The 22,647-nt window shown below is 44.7% G+C and overlaps 1 protein-coding gene across 3 annotated transcripts; it reads right to left on the bottom strand.

Annotated features, from left to right (window-relative positions):
* Window positions 1–214: 214 nt before the first annotated feature.
* TNFSF8 (TNF superfamily member 8) lies at window positions 215–21,065 on the bottom strand. 3 transcript variants are annotated; one of them, XM_085520950.1, is made up of 7 exons: window positions 18,515–21,059; window positions 17,453–17,797; window positions 15,720–15,861; window positions 14,455–15,115; window positions 11,085–11,130; window positions 5,710–5,781; window positions 215–5,334 (listed from the first exon to the last, which is right to left on the bottom strand). In XM_085520950.1, the coding sequence occupies exons 4-7, from the start codon at window positions 14,749–14,751 to the stop codon at window positions 4,937–4,939; spliced, it is 813 nt and encodes a 270-aa protein (XP_085377076.1). In that variant the 5' UTR covers window positions 14,752–15,115; window positions 15,720–15,861; window positions 17,453–17,797; window positions 18,515–21,059; the 3' UTR covers window positions 215–4,936. The 3 variants fall into 3 exon arrangements, with proteins under 3 accessions (XP_085377076.1, XP_085377075.1, XP_085377077.1); XM_085520949.1 differs by having other exon boundaries at window positions 17,453–21,059; XM_085520951.1 differs by lacking the exon at window positions 5,710–5,781 and having other exon boundaries at window positions 17,453–21,065.
* Window positions 21,066–22,647: the final 1,582 nt, after the last annotated feature.

Raw genomic sequence — 22,647 nt, 5'->3', positions numbered from 1 at the left:
GAGAGGAGAGGAGAGGAGAGGAGAGGAGAGAGGGAGACCTCAACACCTGCTAGAAGGAAAGCATCCTCTGCAGTGTTTGGCTGAGTGCTGAGCACTTTTCAGCACAGAATTCCAACATCATCTGCCTCCATCACCCCTTTAGCACCCAGATCACTGGGCTACATTCAGTCGTCTTTCACACAGATATGTTTGATGAAAGACACATTTCACTGTGTTATGAATCAGAATGTGTTTATTCAGGGAAATGCTGCCTCCCCACCTCAATATTTAAACTGGAATAATTAACACAATATTTTTTTATTTGACACGATACAATTACTTGGACATGTGTCTATTGCTAAAGCCCCCAATGCACTGTCTCACAACACAGGCTTATATATGAAAAAACACCCTTTACATATAAAGGTTCTGATATTCTGCACACAATCTGCTTGCCAGAGGCAGAAGTTCTGCTCTTCTACCACTGTCAAGCCTGAGGACCTCAACCGAAGCCCCTGGAATTACATTCATATAAATTAACAAATCACATGTTCTCATTTTTAAACATGCAACTTATTCTTCCTCTTAAGCATAAGCTTTAGAAATACTTCTTTTCAGATGGTTGCTTCTGTCACAGCGCACTCACATCCTTGGAGTCAGAGCATCAGTAGAGCTCATTTGACCCCTCAGTCTGGGCTTTATCCAAATTCTTCACATTTCTGTGGTTTCTTTTCTTTTTTTTCTCCTTCATATTTCTTTTCCTCCATTCATTTTTTTTATAAGTGTGACAAATAGAAGCAAAGAAGAAGCAGAATAAAACAAACAAACAAAAAAACCACAAGAAAATGGAGATTCATAAAACTGAAAGAGTGAAAAAAACACCCAACTTTTCATGTGGACTCTTAGTACCGAATTGGTTCTTAATTACAAGATGTTGCTCTCCCCCTATCAGTTCTGGATGAGTCCAAGCAATATGCAGTGATGGGAGTGAAACAACCCATGCAGGGAAGACTTCTTTGCATCCATACATCCAACAACTTTCCCACTTGGCATTGGTGTCTCCTCTGCTGGTGAGCTGTGGGCTTTCCAGGAGTCTCACAGCCTCACTGAACTCCATAGGAAGCTGTAGAAAGTGCCTATAAGTGATCAGGCCATAGATTAAAAAACCCTTGAATTCGGTTGTCGTGACTGGAGATGATGAGAGCCAGGGCTTCATAGACTCAGTGAAGACTCAGTCACCAGCTGACAGTGTTTAATATAGGCAGCTAATTTGGGTGCTGTGACTCACCTCCTGAAAGTTCTTGCTTCGAGCTGGCTGTATAGGGAAATGGTAATCCTAAATTTAGATGCTGTGGATGTGTTTGAAGGGAAATGGTGTGCTAATACCTGCAGGATATGGCATCTCAGGAAAACATGATGAATTTAGTCATGGTGTACAACATCCTCATCTTGCAACAGAGGAGGGTAGCAGCTGCCTGTGAGCAGCCCTTGCAGCCCAGAGGCAATGCTGAGTACAGAGGGGATAAAGGCTCTGGCCCCACAGCAGGAACTGTGTGCCAAGAGCTCTGGGCCTTCACTCTCCTTTAAGACATCTCAGCTTCAGAACATGTTGTGCCATTCTGCTTCTCTACTCTTACCCACCCCAAACCTTCAAGATCCCCAAATCTGTTTTGAAAATGGTCACTGAGGATTTTTAAACATGAGCTCATCTGGGTGGGGTGCTGCAGGACAGACTCAGCCAAAACACTTTTCCAAGACTCTGCTTCCTTACGGTTCCGTGTTTTCTTCTTGTAGTCCTACAGCCACCATGAAAAGGGGTTCTGAGGTCATGCAGTGCGACCCATGCTGTCACAAGGGTTGTTTGTCAGAATCTGTGTCCTACAGCCCTTCCTCCTACAGAAGCTGCCTTTGCTTTGAGGCTTTCCCGTGCTCTTCACACCCAACACGCGCTGTTATCACTTCCACTTTTAGGAGAAGCATCAGCCAGAGGTCTCCATAAAGCTCCTCACTAACTGTTCCTTTTAATTGGTTATTCATGCCAATTAGCCCCTTCCTCCCTTTAACCTTCAGCTCCAACTCTACAATCTCTGATATCAAACATGATTCAACTTTGATTTGCTGCCCCTGTATGAGCTTGGATGGAAGTGAATTGCACTGGCTTGACTTCTAAGTTTCCTACTAAATTTTCTTAAGGCATTTAACAACAGCCAGAATTAGGCCAATAATACACTAGGGTCACAAATAATGGCATATATCAACACCTGTGGACGCTTCTTCTTCGAGCAAAATACAGTTTAAGAGAGTGATCCCTTCTGAGAAGGGTGAGATGCTGCTGCTTCCTTCCTGGTCAACATGGCAATAAAGGAGACACAAATAAAGCTGCACATTTGCCCCATCTGAGAACCAGGGGAGGAATTTTCAGGTTTTATCCGTCATTTTAGCCCTGTCACTGTCTGATCCTTGGGAGCATCCAGGGCTCAAGGAAGGGCAGGTTGAGGTGAGCAGAGCCAGTGGGAAGCTGAGACCATGGGACCAGATCCTTCCCCAAAGTGTTGCCACAGATGGTGCTGAAAAGCCACGGCAAAGTGCAAAGGATCAGCCCAGATTTATTTACTTCTTTAGCAGAGCTGTTGTCAAAAATAAACTGCCCCAAAGAAGCAGGAAATAAAAGAAGGGAAAGTGATGAGAGAGTGAAGTGACTCGGAGAATGCTAGAAAGCAAGGAGGCTGCTGCTTGGCTTGGGGCCTCGCTTCAGTGAGAGCTATCTAACAGTTTTACAACCAATGGCAAAATTGCACTCAATTAATGGGCTCTCTTTATGGCTCTAATTTATTCTTAGCTCTCAGAGGCAATGCAGTAGAGGCCAAATAGTTTTATCCCTCGGTATTAAAAAGCCACAGGCTGAGGAGCTTAGTGCTGCCTTGTCAGGATTTTCTCCATCTGGCAAAATAATAGAATAAAATGAACCTATGAAGAGAGCTCCTTTAGCTTTTTAAAGAATAGGCTTTCTCTTTCAAGTCAAAGCACTCAGGGAAAGGTGGGAGTGAACGTATATTTTCATTCATTAGCTGCCTTCTCAATATTCAAGAGCCATAGCTCCCAACTGCCAGACTTGCTGACGTTTCTCATTGGTGTTGCTCATCAAGGCTGTGGCAGATAGAAGTTAAAAACCCCATTCCAAGATGAGAAAGATTGATAAGGGTCCATAGGGGTGAAGTGATGGCAGTGGAGGTGACGACGACATGGACACATCAAGGGGATTCTTTTAAGTTTCTTTAATGAGGAAAGGAGAAAAAAGAAAACGTGAATTTTGTTTTCTTTCTGTTTTCCTTCCTTCTTTCCTTCCTTTCTTTCTCTCTTTCTTTTTTTGATCAGTAATAGCAGAAGGACTTTTTGTCACTGTGATCAAAATAGAAAGTAGATATCCTTAGCAGTGAGTCAGCCTGACTATTCCTGACCCTCTGAAAGGTTTTTACTTATTCTGAAATCACCTGGTCAATGGATCGAACCCTCAAGAATGTACCAGGAAATATCACAAGCCGAAAATTACTTCCACACCAAGTGATCATCAGATAAGCCCAAAAACAATGAAAGACTTCCGGGGTTTTGGAAGCCAGAAACTGATTTGAAAGCTAAATCCATGACTAAAAGTTTTGGTGTGAACAGTTCATCCAATCTTAGTCATGTGAAAGGAAGAATAAACAGTACCCAAGGGAAAAAGCTGGATGCCAACAAAAACAGGCCACGGTAGAACCCCGGTGACGAAAGAAGAGGAAAGCCCAAATCCTTGGCAACTTTTTCATACATTCTCACGTGGTGAGAATCAGATTTTAAATAAAAAGCCTGTGTTACTGAAATTCACAGGGTACGAGGGCCTGAGGTTGCTTGCATCATTCATTACCCCATAACTCAAAGAAGATCAAATGAAATCTGGATTGTCCGAATACCACAGCTCGTAACTGTGAAGGGCAGCTCTGAAATCATCCTTGGGAAAGTTGGAACCTCAGATCTAAGTCTTGGATTTTCCAACAGTTCAGATGTTGGGATGTGTTTACGCAGCAATGTGCTGTTGTGTCACACTGGGAACTGCCAAACAGGCAGGGCATGATTTGGGGAAAAAGCATCATAACCAACTCCTTTGTCACGAGGCACAAGAAGATCATATTTTTAATATTAATTCTGGAAAGGTCTAGAAGTTCCAGGTGAGAACAGAGGCTGAACATGGTGCATCTACAAAGGCTCAGCCCCAAAGAGTTTAATATTAAATAGAGAAGACTGGATAAATAGTGAAAAGGAAAACACTTGGAACTAAACTGCATAAAGTTTGCAGCAGAATTCAGCACAGAAACGTTTGGTGAGTCCCCAGTGTCCTACACCCTGTCCCAGAGTTTGAGCTACCAGCCTGGGAGTCACCAATTTCCTCTTTCCTCAGTATGATCTATCCATAATCTTGTTCCAGAGTTGTGACTGCATGCTCCAGTTGAAAAGAAAGCCTTAATTACAAGCGTTGCTTGTTAGGATTTTTTGGAACCACCGTGTCAAAATACTATTCCATAAAATTCAGATCAAAAGGATTTCCCCATCTCCTGAGCACAGGCACTCAGCCAGCGCTGCCTTAGCCAAGAAGTCTTGATAATGTGTGTTCTTCCCATAATCTGGTTGTATTTCTGGCTGTGTTTGCACTGCATTGCTTGGAAGACCTGCTGCCACATCTGGGCTGCTGGATCTGCTGTCCAACAACAACCCTACCATGGCCAAACCAGAGCAACCCAACGTCTGCCAGGTGTGGATATTGCAGTGTTATAAGATTTCATTCTGGGACACAAAGTTCCTCATTTACCCTAGTGATGAGGTAAGATAGGAAACATAAAACAAGGTGTAGCCTAGTAAAAGCAGGCTGCTGTCATCAGAGGAAGACAGAGAAAGTCTGTGCGGCGGTGGGGAGTCAGAGAGCTCCTCACATCTCATCGCTGTACCTCAAAACCACGAGCACGTTATCATTGGGAAGGTGAACTTCATTCAGGAATTTAGGATGGCTGAGTGTTACTGATATCCGGTCCTCCACGTTCAAGTATGTCAAATGGAGCTGGAACAAGGTCTTAAAATTCTTCTCTTGGCATGAGTCTGATGCACACCACGTGGATAATGTCTGCCTGTTGACTTCATCATTGATGAGGAGCTCTATCTTGAGGTCTGTGGGGCTGTGGGAACAGTTGGCAAAGTGGAAGTTCAGGTGGCAGTAGATCAGGTAGAGGCCCTGCTCACGGATCACCAGCTCCTCGCTCTTGCACTGGATGTTGTCACATATACCCTTCCCAGCCAAGCTCAGCTTCGAGCCGTTTACTGAATGTGACACTAGAAAGAAAAGCAAGGATATTGTAAAGTGAGCCCATGGACTCTGGTGGCCTAAATTCAGCTTTATGGATGTGTAGCATGGTAAATGGAGATACATGCCCTGCAGTTCTCCCAATGGTAAATCTCAGCCACCCAGAGGGTGACTGAGCACTCATGGGTGGATTGGGATGCTGAAAGGTCCCAGGGGTTGTGCAGCCCCTTAAGAAACCCAAGACAGGGAGATGCAGTGAGAAATGGCCTTCTGCAGTATTTAGAGGGGGGTGGGTATAATGGGGACATGTATTTGCATGTTTGTGTGGGGAAGGTATCTAATTATTCACTGTCCCGTTTGAAGTTAAAGGAAATGTTTATGTATTGGGTAGAGCTCCCACTGACCTCTCATGTATGCAGCCGCTCCCTTGGCTGGGATATTCTGTAGGATTCTTAAATAGTCTTCGGAGGTATTCCCTGAAGGGAAACAATGTAAGTGAGCACTCCTGATTTCTTTGTGCTTTCAAGCAGTCAGAGTCTGGTACCACACCCAGTACCACCAGTCTGGGTAAACACCAAGGGATGGGGTGGGATGGGACTGTATGGGATAAGATCAGATGGGATGGGAGGGGAGGGAAGGGGATAGGAGGGTATGGGAAGGCATTATGGGATGGAATCCTTTAGGAGCTCTTCCTTGTGCTCCCTGAGAGCTTGCTTGTGCTGTGCCCACTGATCTGAGCTCCCTGGGATGATGGATGAGCTGAGCAACCAAGCTCAGCTTTGATGCAGGGAATGCTGCTTTGCGCTGTGTTTATTCCCACCTAGACTGGTGATAATAGACTGTTCTATTCTCCTGAGCACTGAATGGCCTGGGAATGTCACTTTACATCCATCCTCTTGGGTTTGGACCTGATCTTTAAGGTCCTTTCCAATCTAAGCCATTCTATGATTCCTCACAACTGCACAATGGAAGATCCAAAGCAACAACCCCCATAGGTCTGATAGCTGTTTCCTTCTGCTTGGCTGGTAATACCTGACCTGCACGCTGATGTCACAGCACCGTAATTCTCTCGGTTCAGTAAAACATGCATCTCAAAATGGCTCTCAGGGTACTCCGCCCACTCCGTTACAATGTGGGTTCTTGCGGGACTCCGGTTCGACCTTTGGATCTGACCGCTGCCCTCAAGAGACTCCAGCCCATCCTCACGGCATGCGGGGCGGAACCGAGAGGGATGGAGGATGCAGGGGCGGTAACGGGGCAGGGGGAGGTACCGGGGGGGGGGGGGGGAGGTACCGGGGCTGCCCCATCGCATAGAGCCTGAGAGCGGCTGCCGTGCGGTGACGGCTCCCTCCCACGGCCACGCCGCGCATCGCTCTGCATCCCTGACCCTGCACCCCTCCGCTTCCTTCCCCATTTCATCTCTCTTCCAGCCACACGGAATCAGGATCGTTTGAGTCGGAAGGAACCCTTAAAGGCCGACTGTTTCTACTCCCTGCGATGCACACGGACACCCACAGCTCCATCAGAGCTCACAGCCCCGTCCAGCCTGACCTTGGCTGTCTGCTGTGTGTCATAGCAGCTCAGATGGGGGACTGGGAATTCTGGCTTGATTTTAGGAGGCGTTTGGTCAGGAGAATAGAGAAATCAGAGAGAAGCAGATCTCACAAAGTCGCACTGGTTGGTGATTTGGAACCCTCTGCACTCTGTCTGCTGGAAAAGCAGTTTGTGCATGTCTTGAAAGAACTGTAACTTTCCTCTGCTCCCATTGACTGAAGTAGTTTTAGGGGAGCAGGTGCTCCCTGCCCTCCAACAGTGAGTAAGTCGTGTCTCAAACTCCCTTTGCTTTGCTGGAAATCCCCAGAGAAAAACCAAAGCTGACGTCCCTGATGACAGTCATATCAATATAGTCTGTTAGTGCACAGAGATATGGAGCAGGATAGAAAAAAAGCACTTCTGGTCCTTATTTCTAGCAGCAAGAGCAGCAATGGTAGCAAGAGAACCTGGAAATGTACAGCCAGGGCCTGGAGCCCGCTTGCATTACTGATATCTTTCATAAAAAGACAGGATTGATACAGAAACACAGTGCTGAGCTGCTGCAGGGTTTTCTCAGCATCCCTTCAGAACAGCCGTCACTGATGTGGCTGCACTTCACACTTTCAAAGCTGCACTTACGTTCGTGGATGTCAGCAAGTTTGATATGTGCGCGTTCAAAGTGTTTATTTGGTGACATCAGCTGTGTTTCTGAGAAGGCAAGTTATGGAAAGAAAAGGTATAGAGACATTTCCTGTCCTTGCTCCGCTCAGGCAGCTTATAACCATTTTCTGTTTTATTTCTCAAGTTACTCCTTTTATCCAAATCATTTCAGCACAAGCCAGCAGAGACTGCAATTGCCAGAGCTGCAGGACTGATCGATGGATGTGTTCAATCACATCACCTAATTGGCTCTGCACTGGTAGCAGTGTAAATCAGGAGTGATCCCACTGAAGCCAATAGGATTATATCAGCTTATGAATGCAGTCAGAAGGAGGAAAAGCAAAGCCTCAGTGGGGTCTAAGCACCATGAGCCCCACTGATTGCATGTCCGCCATCAGACTGCTTGAAGAAAACCTGCTGATAAAGATGGAGCCTTAAAGGAAGCTATCTAGGCTTTTTTATCCTAAAGAAACTATCGGGAGATAATTCACTTTTGCCTTCCTGATGCCTTTTACCATAGGCTGAGCATCCAGAGTGGGCAGCCCATAGGGGAAGGGAAAGGCTAGTGTGCCCATAACACAGCTCTAGTACCCAATCTGGTGGCCTTCTATGATAGAGTGATGGCATCATTAGACAAAGAAGATGAACTGATGTCATCTAGCCGGATTTCTTCAAGACCTTTGATATGGTCCCACATCACATTCTTATCCCTAAATTGGAGAGGTATGGATTTGAAGGCTGTTCTGTTCAGTGGATAAAGAGTTGGTTGGATGGTCATAGCCAGAGTGTTGTGATCAGTGTCTCTGTGCCCAAGGGTCCCCCAGGGTTTCATCTGGGGACCATTGCTCTTCAGCATCAGTGAGTTTGCTGATGACAGCAAGCTGAGTGATACAGTTGGTTTAACAGAAGGAAGGGACGCCATCCAGAAGGACCTGGACAGCTTGAAAAGTGCTTTGCACTGGACAATTCCAGGCTGGAAGGGAGTATTTTCAGAGGTTGAAAGTCAGTCCAGGACTATGGTGATGTGACACACGGTCAGTGGACGTGGTGGTGGATGGGTTGGGGTTGGACTTGGTGATCTGAGAGATCTTTTCCAACCTTAATGACTCTATGATTCCACATTTCTCTTTGTCTTGTATTTTCCTCTATAAAATTAATCTACCAATAATTTCCTTCCGGCCTCTATTAATATGTGATTCCGTATCTATGAAACGTAGATGAGTTTCCGAAGAGAAATATTTCCACAGAAAGAACATGTCACAAACATTTACTTTGTGACAGCTTTGATTCCTTTCCCCTGTTGCTCAGGTATTCCACCAGCAATGACACAGGTTTGCAGGAAGCTGCTTTCGTTTCTTCTCACCCAGGCTTAATTAGCTGACGTTGCATCTCAGCTACTGCTTGCAGATTGCTGCAAACCCATCCATCGAGGGCTGACAGCTGAGTCAGGAACACAGACCTTCTGTAAGTCTGCCTTAGTGCCCACTGGTGTATAGCTAAGAATAGAGCGTGATCTCATTGGAAATCTTAAAACAGTCAGAGTGTTTTTCCTGTTTGGGGATTACAGAATTAGTTTGGGAAGAGGCTGTGCCTGGTTGTTTGGAGCACTGTCCCTTTGTGTGGCAATGCAGTCATAGAATGGCCTGGGTTGAAAGGGCCTGCAATGGTCTACCAGTTCCAACCCCCTGCTGTGTGCAGGGTCACCAACCAGCAGCTGCCCAGAGCCACATCCAGCCTGGCCTTGAATGCCTGCAGGGATGGGGCATCCACAGCCTCCTTGGGCAACCTGTGAACAGTGCGTCACCACCCTCTGGGTGAAAAACCAAATTACACTTGTCAACACTGGGGCTGCTCAAGGCAGCAAACAAAGATAGCAGCAAACAAATCCACAGCATCCTCAGCACAGTCCCTGCCCTGCAGTGTAGAGTCCCAATTTGTTGTTCTGCAGCTGCTGGATGGGGCCTCGCAGCTCCTGCTTAGGAGTCAGCAAACAGTGCTTGGCAGAACTCCCTGCTGTAAATTACCCGCTGGGATCTATTAATCAATTAGCTCTGCTTTATGCATTTTAAGAGAAAAATAAAAGACCATTGTAATTTGCTCACACTTTAACGCTCCATTACCCCGCCAGAGCTGTGAAACAGAACCTGATAGGCTGATAAGAGCACCTGCACCCATTACAGACAGCTTCCAGCAGCCCTTCCTGCCCTGTGGCATTTCTTTGTCATCCCCTCCTTTGTCTTTATGCTAATCTCAGATTCGGCAGCAGAATTCAGAGCGACAGGGAGCCTGCCATTGATACTGACCCAAAGGCAAAACGGTTTCTGCCTAATGAAACAACACCTTGTAAATTCCTGGAGAGAACAGACTCCTGCTGCCTTGATGGGGAGAAGGAGCAGCTGGTATAGACTGTGAGATTTGGAAATGTGTGTATTTATTACATACTGAGATGCTTTTCTGGACCAGTCAGAATTCACTTGAGCTTTGTTTCACATTAACACATTAACCTAATAGATGGTCCCTGTCCCTCCCCTGCCAGCCCTTGGCCACCACTCCATGGCTTTCATTGCCTCTTTCCAGCTGTTGGTGGGACACTGCTATGAGAGCAACGCTTTGTGGGCACCCTAATGGGAAAAGAAAACCCCTCCAGTTCTCCTGGACTTTTAATACAAAACAGATGATGGTGAGGCTACTGAGAAGTTCTCTGAAAGGGCTGTATGATGTGCAGGGACAGCTTTGTGTGCACAAGAGCCCTGGATTCAAAACTTCTCCCAGTTTGAATGTACATTGCCTAAATTGGGCATTATGTCACCTGTGTGTGAAAACGGAGGTGGAGAAAAAGATGGTTATGTGACAAGGGCTTTCTAGGCCTTGAATTTCAGTTTCCTGTGCTTCAGCTTTCCCATCTGTAGAGTGGGAGGTGATGCTGCCTCCTATCTCCAGCACCAACTAGGAATCATCTCAGCAAGAACTCAGAATGCTGAGAGCCAAGGGCTGTGGAACCAAGAAGGAAATAGCAATGAAACAAATAGAACTGCTCTGATTTACACTGTGGAAAAGCAGAATTTGGGTACACTGTCCCTGCTGTCTGGTTAGAAAACTTTCTCCTATTTTGGGCTCCCTGTGTCCATGCTCTGCCTGTTTAAATTCCTGCTCTTTGCCTCTTGCTGCATTTCTGCACTTCCCGCTACTAGATCTTCCCTCTTTCCTTTTCCCCACAAATGGGTAAGAAATACGTAACTCTGTGGGAAACAGACCAGACGAGTTCAAGAGGATCTCCTGTTGTTTTAAAGCCTGTCCTTGAACAGATAGGGCCATCACACCCACATGTGCAAGAGCCAGCAAAGACACCTGAGGGCAGATTCAGGAATGGTTGTGCCTCCCTCAGCCATGCCCTGCTTTCCTGAGGTAATGAGTAATTCAAAATCTTGTTTTCTTCTTCCTTTCCTTTTTTTTTTCCGCTGCCTTGGCTTTCCACCAAGAAATGCCTTTATGTGCAGCGTGCACAGTTGCCTTGCTTGTGATCCTAGGGCAACATTTGCATTACAGATGGAATGAATTGCACAGCCTGTCAGGTTAGGTGTCTTACCTTTGCGGATCCGTTCTGTGCTGCCCTCTGTGGCAGGATCAGCTGCCTGAAAGAGATGTGGGAGAGGGGGGTGGTTATTCTGGGAGCAAAGCATTTCTGTTTTCAAGCAGATCATTGCTCTGCTGTTGGTTCTACAAGTTCCCATCACATCGCTGGAGCATCACAGGGCAGGGACTGCTGAGGAGCACAGCCCTCCTGCAAGTTCTCTGTGCTCGGCCACATTAGAATCACAGAATCATTAAGGTTGGAAAAGACCTCTAGGATCATCAAGTCCAACCATCAGCTCATCCCACCACGCCCACTGACCATGTCCCTCAGTGCAACATCTCAGCCAGAGTGTGTACAAAACCATGACACAGAATGATAATGGGCAGCAAATGCACTGCCAGGTGCTCAGTATGGTGACAGAAATGTTGCCTTCACAAGGCATTGACCCCACAGCCCTTCCTCAGAGACATGCAGGATGGGGCTGGCAGCTCACAGCTTGCTTTGTAGCCAGGGCAACAGGAGAAAAATGAAAGTGAATTGATGCATCGTATCCTCACCTGGGAAGCTCCCCCCCAGCTGAAAACAGCAGATACTGATGCAGTTTATGTTAGTGGCAATTGACGAGGCATTCAAATAAAGCTTGAGAGTTTTTCTTTGAAATACCACTTAGCATCGCTGTTATCTGGCAGCATATTGCTGTAATGGTGGAATGTGGGATGTAAAGATGTGCACTTGGAACTTCAGGAAGTTACATTCTACAACCCCAGCTCAGGAACAATTCAGTGCAATAAATTCACCCTGTCTGGGTGTTGGCAATGGAGGATTTAATTCTTCACTTGGCAACAGAGGAATCTGAGTTTACTTGATTAGAGAAAATAACAACCAAGTGCAAAGGAAAGTCATTTCTTCCTTCCCTTAATTGTTTACAAGTAATTTTCCCAAGCTGAGACAGTTTCTCCTTTTTGTCGGGGCTGTCCACCAGAGGGGGCCAATAGGCTCCGATGGTTCAGCCCATGGCAAGGAGTGCATGGCTGGGAGGTTGAAAATAGGACCGCGATGAAATGCAGAGCAATGACGGGCTGTCCCAGATTCCACCCCAAATCCGTTCACAGAGCTGCACCCCATGGGCTGGGTGTCCAATACAGCATAGCTTGCAGTACACTGTAAGATCTCATTAAGATTGTACGCCCTACAATTACATTCATCCTTAGTCTTTCAATGATTTTCACCCTAGAGACCAAATTATATCTATACTCTCTCTGCATGTATAAAGAGATCTACAAGAGCAGTGGGCTGCAGCAGACAGAAGTGTGTAGGCTTTGGGGCCCTCTTAACAGCGTTAAGAAGGAAAATGCAAGCTAAGGTCTTCTCTGTAGCAACTGTTCTTATCTGAGAGAAAAACAAAAGTCAGTTCTGAGAGATGTAGATCAGTGAATGGCCCGATGCCAGCTGCGATGAAAGCTGAGAAATGAACTGACTTCAGCTCTGAAGGTTGCTCCAAAAAATGCTGCTTCCCAGGTCTGACACTGCACCCTATTGAAGGAAAATTTCCTGGGGTGCTGGAAAATGCAGGGCTGTGAATAATGGGTATTGTAACTAATGCTAAGTTCAGGGAATCAGCTTTGGAATAAAGATTGGCTTTTGTTGTTGTTGTTCTGGTCTTTCACGTGTATTTCTCTTACTCAGAACACCTGGATTTGGGGTGAGGGAAGAGCCTTGCTCCTGCACAGCTTGATTTTCCCCTTCTCAATTCACCCTGAATTAAGCAAGCATAAATTATTAAGAGAGGTAAAGAAAGATGAGCAGACAACTTCTATGTCCCTGCAATGGGATTAGGGGGCTGTGTGGTCTGCATGCCACCAGATGCCTCCACTTAATGCAGTGGTAGCCAAACCATGGGTCACCAAGCCAGCACTGTCCCTGCGGTTCACTCATAGAACCCAGCTGACAACTGGAGAGAAAACCAGATCGCCCTACAGGGTTGATCACAAAATGTTGCTCCTCTCTTTAAAGATACAAAGTAATGAAGCCAAATGGTGCTGGCAAATTCCCTACAGTCACTGGACTTCTATAACCACACAACCCCCAGCCCTGGAGCTGCTGGAGTCAGTGCTATGGGATGCTCAGCCCTGCCATGACTGCATCCTCCCTGGTCCATCAGTTCAACATGGAGGTGGATGGAGAATGACCAGATGATCTTAAAGGTCTTTCCCAGCCTTAATGATTCTATGACTGCTGCTTCTGGACTGAGGGTCTCTTGGTTCCCCAAGGACAAGAAGTGAGCTGTTTTTGCTGCCCAGTTCCCTTTGCACTGTAAAACTGCAGCTCTGTTTCTCACATCTCTCTCACCCCTCAGCTTCCTGCCTTCTCGTTCAGCCAAGCTGTGTTTCCAAAGCAGCTGCAGTAACATCATTACTCTTTTAAATGAAAATCTCAACTCTTTCAGTAATATTGTTCCTCTGGCAACTGCTCTAACTGCATTTATCCTGATGGAGAGGTAATTTAATGCTTACTTTCATAATAAGCACAAACGAAGTCTAATTATATAGGAAAGCTCTGGCAATTCTGTAATTATCCAAGCTGTTATTTTAAAGATCTCCCTTAATATCCCAATATTTATCACCTGAAACCTCCCATGTCTCATTCTAACTGCACACAAACTGCTTCCCTTTTGGAAGAGCACTGATTTCAGGTAAACAACTCCTCCCTGGTACAACTTCAAGAAGCATCAGTCAAGCTTTAACGGCTTAATTTCTTGGTTATGTGCATACGCAGACACACAAATCGCACAAGATCAATTTAGTAAGAGAAAATATTGAGCTGAGAGATCATATTTTGTTTTCCATGGCCAGTTCCCTCCAGCAGCCCCATGTTGGTGCTTTCGTTCTTTGAATCTCTGTGGAGATCCTCCAGCACTCAGATTTTTTGTGTGTAAAGGCTATAAAATTTCTAATGTGGTATTTTACTCCAGTAAAATTCTTTCCTGTCTCCAGGGAAGACCCATAAACAAAAGCAACACACAAACCAGATATCACACACTGGGGCACTGATGTACCTCTGCTCCGCTTCTCCTATGAACCAGCTGGACAGAAGGTGGATTGACTCTTGTAATACAAGCTTTCCACTTCCATTCTCAGAGCAGACACCACATGCTAGAAATTAACCCATGGGGGAAGGATTTCTTTTGTTTTTAAACTCTTTAATCTCCCTCTTGTTCTGTCTTTCTCCCCAGTTCCTGTGTGTGTTCATAACAGGGGGCAGAGACTGACCTTCCAGCCATGGGATAGTTTTTAGATTAGAGTAGAAGGTTATATTTAAAAAAAATAATAATAAATCAATAAATAAGAAGAAAAAGGCAACAAGTGAAGTGAGAATTGCTTACCGTCCTCCGGATAACTAAGACCATGATGGTGGCTAACGCAAATACGAGCAACGCAACAAGGGTAGCAATGATGAAATACAGAAAAGTTTTGTTAGTGGCTCCAAGCCTCCTTGAAACGGTGTCTTCATTCACATGCATGGCTGATTCATGGGAGTCTTTCATCTGAAAAAGTGTTTGCTCTTGTGCCAAGCACCTTATATAGCTCTCAGGGTACTTGGTCTGTATCTCCCCTTGATCAGGTTCAGGTTGCAGCCCATCTCTGTTCCTGGCAGGATTTTCCCCTTCATCCTGGCTCATGTGATCTGGAAAAAAAACTTCATCACTTGTGGTACAAAGAACGAGGGAGCTGGGGGCGTGAAGCAGGTCGCAGCTGTGAGGAGGGGAAGGAGCTTCATGTTCGTGATCAGGGATTTCGCGACAGCAGCCTTGTGTGTTGCATCGGAGGTTTCTGATGTCAGAAGGTGAATGGTTACTAAGATCAGTGCCCCCTCCCTGCTGCTGGCTTTCCGTGAAAAAAGAGAGCTATGCAAATTTTGTTTCATTTTATACTCAGTGCAGCTCTAGTTCGGTGCAGTGCATTGCCTGGAGCGCTGCCTTCCTGTTGCACAGAGCAACCTTTTGTTCTCCTCCGTAGCATCCCAGTGCCGTGATCTCCAGTGCTCTGTGTTCAGAGAGATCATAGGTTGATAAAGGTTGGGAAAGACCTTTAAGATCATCAAGTCCTACTATCAACATATCCCCTCTAAAACATACATGTTTTAGAGGGGATATGTTTCTTGAATACCCCCAGGAACAGTGACTCCACCACCATCCCTGTCTTACCATTCTTTCTAAGAAGTTTACCCTAATATCCAACCTGAACATCCACTGATGGAACTAAGGCCATTCCCTGTTTTTCTATTACTGTTACCTGGTAGATTGGGTTGGTCAGGCAGAACCTGCCTTTCAGGAACCCCTAAAATGGCCAAACAAGATCTTAACCAACAGTCCATCTAACCTAGCAGCTTCCCTTCAATAGAGCTCAACTAGAGATGCCTTGTGAAAGACATCAGAACAGAAAAAGCAGGGAAAGTTATTTATTGAGTGTAATTATCCAGGTTCCTCTGACTTTGGCATATAAGAGCCTCAAACCAGAGGTAGGACTTTTCTATTTAATCCAGTTCTTAACTGCCATGTCTGGCAGCATCTACTGTGCTTGAAAAGACCTTAAGCATCTCTTGCTTATAGCCGAGCAGGTGTTTAACTCAGCAAGGAAAATGACTTACAAGAGGATAATGGTGTGGTAGTTTTAAGAATGTCACATCATCTTCAGTGCCATGAGGAGAGCACTGTGAGCTTGCAGGTTTTCATGGCTGCACAGAGATGTGCGTGGTCAGCTCTTCTACAAGGGCAGGACTCATGCTAAACCTACACGTAAGTGAAAAAGCAGATGTTACAGTGCTGATAACCACAAAAGACAAATAGATCAATGAAAGATTGGGGGGTAAAACATGGAAAAAAAAATAGCTCCTGTGCTAAGAGGTGCAATCCAGATTAAATCTGGCTTTAGTCCCTAAAACAAATTCAATCAGACTGCTAACATGGCATTTGAAAGCAACAGTTCACTTGTTTTGCATCAGCATTGTACAATAGAGGTTACTAAGGCAGGAAACACCAAAGACTGCCCCAAGTTACAGCAGGATGAAGGATTAGTCCCAGCTTTGAGGAGGGTGGAATACCTTGAAATGCAGAAGGGAAATGCTGCTCAGCTGAGGCAGGTGTGCTGCTAAGGCAGATGGTGATTTTCAAGCAGGACAAGAATGCAGGATTAACAAGTGCTTCTACCTCTGCAGTTCTGTCTTAGGCAGTAAATAACCACCTCACCTCCCTGTCAAGCTGGTGGTGATGCACATAACTTCAGTACAATGCTCTGTTACCCTTTACATCTAACATCTCTCTATAGAGTTACCACACTACCTGCCTGATTATTCTTCTTTTCCAGAGCTGAGATCACTGCTTTCATACCTTCTCACCAGTGCTGCATCCATTCTTACAAGCCCTGGTTGAAAGGCCAAATAACATTGGTTCTTAATATGATGCACCTGCTGCATCCTCTGCAGCAAAGAGCTTTGCTTAAAAGGACAGAGAGGCTGAAAACAAGTGAACCACAAAACCAGCAGCTCTAATGACTTCTTGGTAGAGTTTTCAAGCGAGCGTCTTTAGCAGAAAAGAACAAAATATCCCATCCCCTTATTAATATTTAGTTATCTCCTCTTCGCTGAAAGGAACCAAACTGCTGAGAACTGAAAACACATCCATGTGGTCAACGGAAATTCACCTTTGTTTGAAGTCTGTGAGAACTGAAAACCCTCCTGGCAGACATTAAAGGCCAGTTCTTCAGAGACCTGTAGCCCAGCGACACTGAAATCCAGAGGTGTGAAGAGATCAGATGCCTTTGGGAGTTTCTGTTTTTATCCTCAGTGGGAGCAGTGCCTGTTTCTTATCAAACCATCATTCATGTTTACATCCATACAGTTTGCTACCAGAGCCCTGTCCTGAGCTTTTCAACACCTGAGAGAGCTCAGATAATATTCACCACAATGGATAGTTAATTACTGTGAATGCTTCCTAGCTGTGCCCTAATTAAGGGTCTCAGGCAGCAAACATGGGGAGGTTGGGCTCCTGCCTTCAAAGAGGTTGAACTGCACCCAAGTGCACATGCGGGTGCTTTGTAAATCACTTGAAATGGAAATGCAACCTCAGTAAACTGAGGTTAGTGCAAAACATCATTGGCACTCAGGGTATGAATCACAGGTTTTTGAATTTCCTCCGATGAATCACTGTCCTGTGTTGTGCTTTGCTGTTGTGTTTGTCCCCAACGTCTCAGCCCGAGCTGAAGGAGATGGGGCAGGGTCCTCCTGCTGAGCAGGAGCCAAAAACACTGCAGCATTGGATCCCATAGGAGTGGCACATGAGCTTACAACCATGGATCAAAGAGGTCTCATTCACCTTGCCTTACCTTTACTGATGCATGGTAGGAAACGTTTCCCATTGGGTGAGATGCTTCCATTGGGTTATTATGGAATTCCTGTTGAAAATCAGCTGTGACAAAGATTTCTTTTATATAATGTTTATTAGAAGCTGTGCCTATTCATTTCCTCTTGATCCAGGGTAGGTCCCAGTGTGAAGTAAATGACACTCCAGTATCACACTCCCAACACTGCTGATATGGTTGGCACTTGCTGTAAGTTGCTGTAAAGGAGTCTTCTGAGGAAGGCTCTGCGTGTCTCTCATCCAGGCCTTCTTCTGCTCTTGCATCACGATGGAAGGTTTCCAAGAATAGCAATGTTCTTTTCTCATTTTGCTTCTCCAATAAAATTGTTGAATAAAAATAGACACCAGACAGGAGGAAAATAAGAGAGAAAAAGATAGGTTAGAGCTGCTATTGCACACTATTACCTCCTTGGGAAGCTAAGAAGTGTTTATTCATGCTGTGCAACTGTTTTCCTTGTTCAAAAGAATTGTATCACTCAGCCTTGTAAGGCAATAGAAAAAGAGGTAAATTAAATTAGCTGAAAATTGGCTACAGAGGGAAAGACATCCTATAGTGGGGGTGATATGTAGCATCCATCTCCCTGGAAGTGCAGGTGAAAAGCAGAGTCATTAAGATTGATAATAAAATACAATAATAAAGCAGTACAAATGGAACAGTTGTAAGAATGCAATAACTTCCACAGCTTTGTCAGAGAGTGCATTTGCTCAACTGGAGTCCCAGGAAGCCCAGGCAGTACCAGTTCTTCCCATGAAGCTCCCACTCCAAAGAAGGAGCTGCCCAACTTTTCGTCTTTGCCATCTTTCAGCAGCATTTGCTGTTATGAGTCAACAGAAATGCTCTTTCCTGGATACAAATTCCCTTTGACTTCTGATTAACGATTTGGGAGCGAGACGAAGAAAGTAATATGTGAGTCACAAAGCTATAAGAAATAGGATAACCAGAAGCACCGTTAAATAATAATAACAACAATAAATGCAATTTTATTTAGAATGTGGTTTTTGAGACCTGTTTGGAGATTCTGCATACCTGAAATTAAGAGCAATAACACAGGAAGAATCTTCATGTCCATCAGGGTGCCCATCACATCCTGGAAAACAGGCCATTTCTGTGTGATTCAAGCAGTGTATCTAAAAATGGAGCCACCCTAAACTGTGTTACAGAGCTGTATTTCAGAACATGGAATTTTAGTAATTGCCTGCGGTACGATGTGGGGTCCTGAAGTAAAGAATTGTTGGTCTCAGCTGTGTCAAAACCTGTTATTTGTGTTCCTTGTGCATGGGGAGTGTAGTGAAAGCTTTTGATTGAGGAGAGAAAGAAGTGATTTGGAGGTCGGATGGAAAATAATAAAACCTTTCTGGGGACCGAATCCTCTCTGGCTGAACTCCGCCAGAAGGACAGAACTGCATCACACCTGAATGCAGCTGGAGGTGGAATGTATGCAAAATAGAAATAAAGAGCGGCTGAAAGCTGGCCTTTGTCGGCTAATAAATCTCCCTTTGTCTTATAAACAGGGAAATACACATAACCTGTTCAGTGTGGCATATGTATATTAAGCCCTATTGGGAAATAATCTGTGAACAAGGGAAAAGTCAAAGTCACATTTAGCTTGAAGAATGGTCCATACATCACAGCAAGAGCGCAAACGCAGCGTGAAAATATATTTATAATTTTGGCAAGCTGAAAGATTTCATGAGTTCATCCTCCTCAAAATAATGAAACACCATCACTCTTCCTCTCAAAGAAGAGCTGGGGAAGCTGTTTATTTTTCCCACCCCTATAATGGGATTGCAAAAGCCACTGCTCCATTCCAGTGTTTGTGTTGGAGCTCCCTCAGGTCACCTCCTGTTCTGAGGTGGGATTGTCCTTATAGCTCATGCTTAAGGCAGCTTAAAGCAGACTCCCCCAAGCCCACCCTCATTCTGACTTAAAACATCTGACAACTGGAGCTCAATGAAGAGCCTTTATGGCACTGACATGACGTGGTTCAGGAATCCAAGCACGCACAGTAAAGCTGCAGCCCAGGGCACCTCAGCTGTAGCTTAAGTGATGTGCTCAAAGCTGCACAAAAAATGGATGGTAAAAAGAAAATAAAGCCGATGCCTGAGCCACAAGAGGATGAAAAAGCAAAATCAAACAGGCTATAGCCTTGACTACTGTCCTTTTCTGCACCTGAAAAGGTAAATATCAGGCAAAATACTGACAATATTCTCACAAGAACAGTTACCCTAAAAATGCCCAGAGCTTTTATCAAAGTCACATTTCTTATTCACAAGAAGGACATCACCAACATGGATCCTGTTCTTTCTACCCTCCTTTGGAATAAAATTTGGTATTTCTGTCCCTGATTCCAATCACTGCATACAAAAGCTCCGTGCATTTCTATTGATATTCAGGTCATTTCTACTTGAGCTTCCTTTGAATTAATATCACCCAGGAACCTCAGCAATGTCAGTCTCAATTTATGCAGGCTTAGGCTAAAAATTTTAATCTTGTCTGTCTGTTCTTGGTATTTTTATTTTTATTTTCATTAAATTTGGTTGCTTTGCTTTTCTTTGATGTCTTTATGTAAATGTCACACAGTGCTGCCTCTGGTCCGCAATACTTGGCAGGGAAAGCAAGTTTTTCACCCTCTCAGAAGAGCTGGACACTGAGATGCCTGTCCCAAGGATGATGAGGACAACCCATCCACACATAGTGCTGTACCAAACATGAGGTTTTCTGCCAATACCGATTCTCCATATTTTTTCCCCAGATTTTTTCCACAGCAGAGATCTGTCAACCAACACAAGGGTATCCAGCTGATAAAAACACAACAGGTGGAATCATATAATCATAGAATTGCCTGGTTTGGAAAGGACCACAGTGCTCATCCAGCTCCAACCCCCTGCTGTGTGCAGGGTCACCAACCAGCAGCCCAGGCTGCCCAGAGCCACATCCAGCCTGGCCTTGAATGCCTGCAGGGATGGGGCATCCACAGCCTCCTTGGGCAACCTGTTCCAGTGCGTCAGCCTTGAAGAGTAGCACACAGGTAGGCGTTTTATCACAGCAGCTTGACAATTCCCAAGTAGCCAAAGAGTCATGGAGTCCACCAAGCACCAGCCACAGTTCAGTGAGTCAGCAGCAAACACGATGCAACTCAAAGTGGTGCAAACCTGACCTGCGGTTTCATGCAAACCCTTTTTCCCTACATGGGTTCATGCCCCCTGAATTTCACTCTCAGTTTCAGGTATGAATGAATTCAAAATCTTTAGGTAAGATGCAATGAGGAGAAACTACCTAGTTTTGACAAGTTTCAGTACAAACCCAAGCAAAACCACAGAATTGCTCATGGTTTCCAGACTAAACCATATATTTCATCTCTCTCTTTTTTTTTTTTTTTTTTGGAGTTTCATTATGAAATTTTCATGGACTCATAAAAAAAAATAATATATGAAACTTAATGTCCCAAAGCACTTTGAATTGCTATCTATGCCCTTTTGCCTTCTGAGAATTAAATGACTAAAAATACATGTCTGACTGGTCCTCCTTGGCTCCTGAACTTTGGACTTGACTTTGGTCCTTGTGTTGATCTTGTATAGCTTTGAATACATGCCTGGCAGAGTAAAGTAGCTTTTAAAGGATGCTTATGGTGGGATATCTATGGGTGCTATGGCATTGCATAGACATGTCTACATCTTTTATTCTTTCTACAGTAAAGAATATTCTGGGGTTTAAAGAGAACAGGAAAATACTAAGAATCTGTTGTCATTTTCTCTCATTAACAGTGACTTCTTCCAGTACAGAACAGAACTGAAATCACTTCTAAGTAAGGCCAGTACATTAATCAAGCGCTTGTAGTTCAAATTACTATGCATGTTTGCAACAGCTTCAGCCTTAAGCTTATGCAAGTCTAATAGCAGATAAATGAAGATAACGGTGAGTTGGGAGGTGCGTGAATGAGGGACATATCTTTTACTGTAGAAGTGCTTTCATGAAATAGAATGCATTTTATGTGATACATAAGCAAACACACTTTTTGGTTGCTTTTTGTTGTTAAGTCTGAAGGCTGTCTCTCACCTACTGAACCAGTTCTGTCATCCAGAATATATCAGTACTAATTCTCTGGTTGAATTCCATAGACATTATCTTTTTGAGCACAGCTGAACCAAGAAACTTGACTAGGCTTGAAGATTTCATTATAAGAGACAGCTAGCCTTCATTTCAAAGTCCTCCAGTCATGATGGACTTGCCATTTCCTTCAAGGAGTCATGCCAATGTTTAATTAACCTCAGCCTCATGGATTTGTTTCTCATTTCTATGGAACAAACAGAGTCAGACAGGAAGACAGAAAGAAAGCCCTGGGGCTTGTTCACCTCAGCCATTAACTCTCACTTCTACTGGTAAAAATCTTCATTTTCTCAACTTAAATGAATTCACACAGACCCCAATTATCTTCAGCCCTCAGTCTGATCAAAAAAGTAGAACAAATTGCTCAGATTTCTGCACACAAAGGCTTTTTCTAGATGCTGAATCGTTTTCTCACATGCCAGTGTAACTATTTAGCAGGAAAGACCTGTAACGGAGGACTTTTCTCAGAATATGAAGGATGGGAAACTGCAACTTCAAACAGTGCTTCGAGTGAAAAAAGAAAAAGAAAGCACAGCAAACAATTGAAAGTTAGAGACACCCACAAAAATGTAAAAATATCTTGTACCTCTGCGGCCACTGCAAGTGTAATCAGGTAGTTTCAGGATGTGTCTTGACAAGTTGATTTGTTTTGGTTTGGTTTAGCCATTTGCTGGAGGGGGGGGTTGGCCTATGAGTAAAACTCAGATTGAAAGGAAAGTTGGTTCCACTTCTGTGCTGTGCAGTGGCCTTGATGTGTGTCCAGGGCCACATCCCTCCTCGTGTCCTGCAACACAGAGAAGAAAGCAGCAAACCCTGACCCAACAAACAGCTGTCAAGCTGTCAGCATCCCTTGAAAGAGAAGAATCATAGCAACACAGAACCATAGAATCATTGCAAGGGAGTTGGACTAAATGGTCCCTTCCAGCTACGAGGATTCTATGATTCCATGATTAAGGTGGGAAGGACCACTAGGATCATCCAGTCCAGCCATCACCCCATGCCTGTCAACACTCTACGCCGTGTCACTCACTGCCACTTCTACTCTTCTGTTG

Source organism: Coturnix japonica, chromosome 21 (assembly GCF_054131305.1).
Source record: "Coturnix japonica strain WE chromosome 21, WE-NBRP24, whole genome shotgun sequence".
Lineage (NCBI taxonomy): Eukaryota > Metazoa > Chordata > Aves > Galliformes > Phasianidae > Coturnix > Coturnix japonica.
Note: the sequence above shows the minus strand (reverse complement) of the source record. Positions and strands in the feature narration are given on the sequence as shown.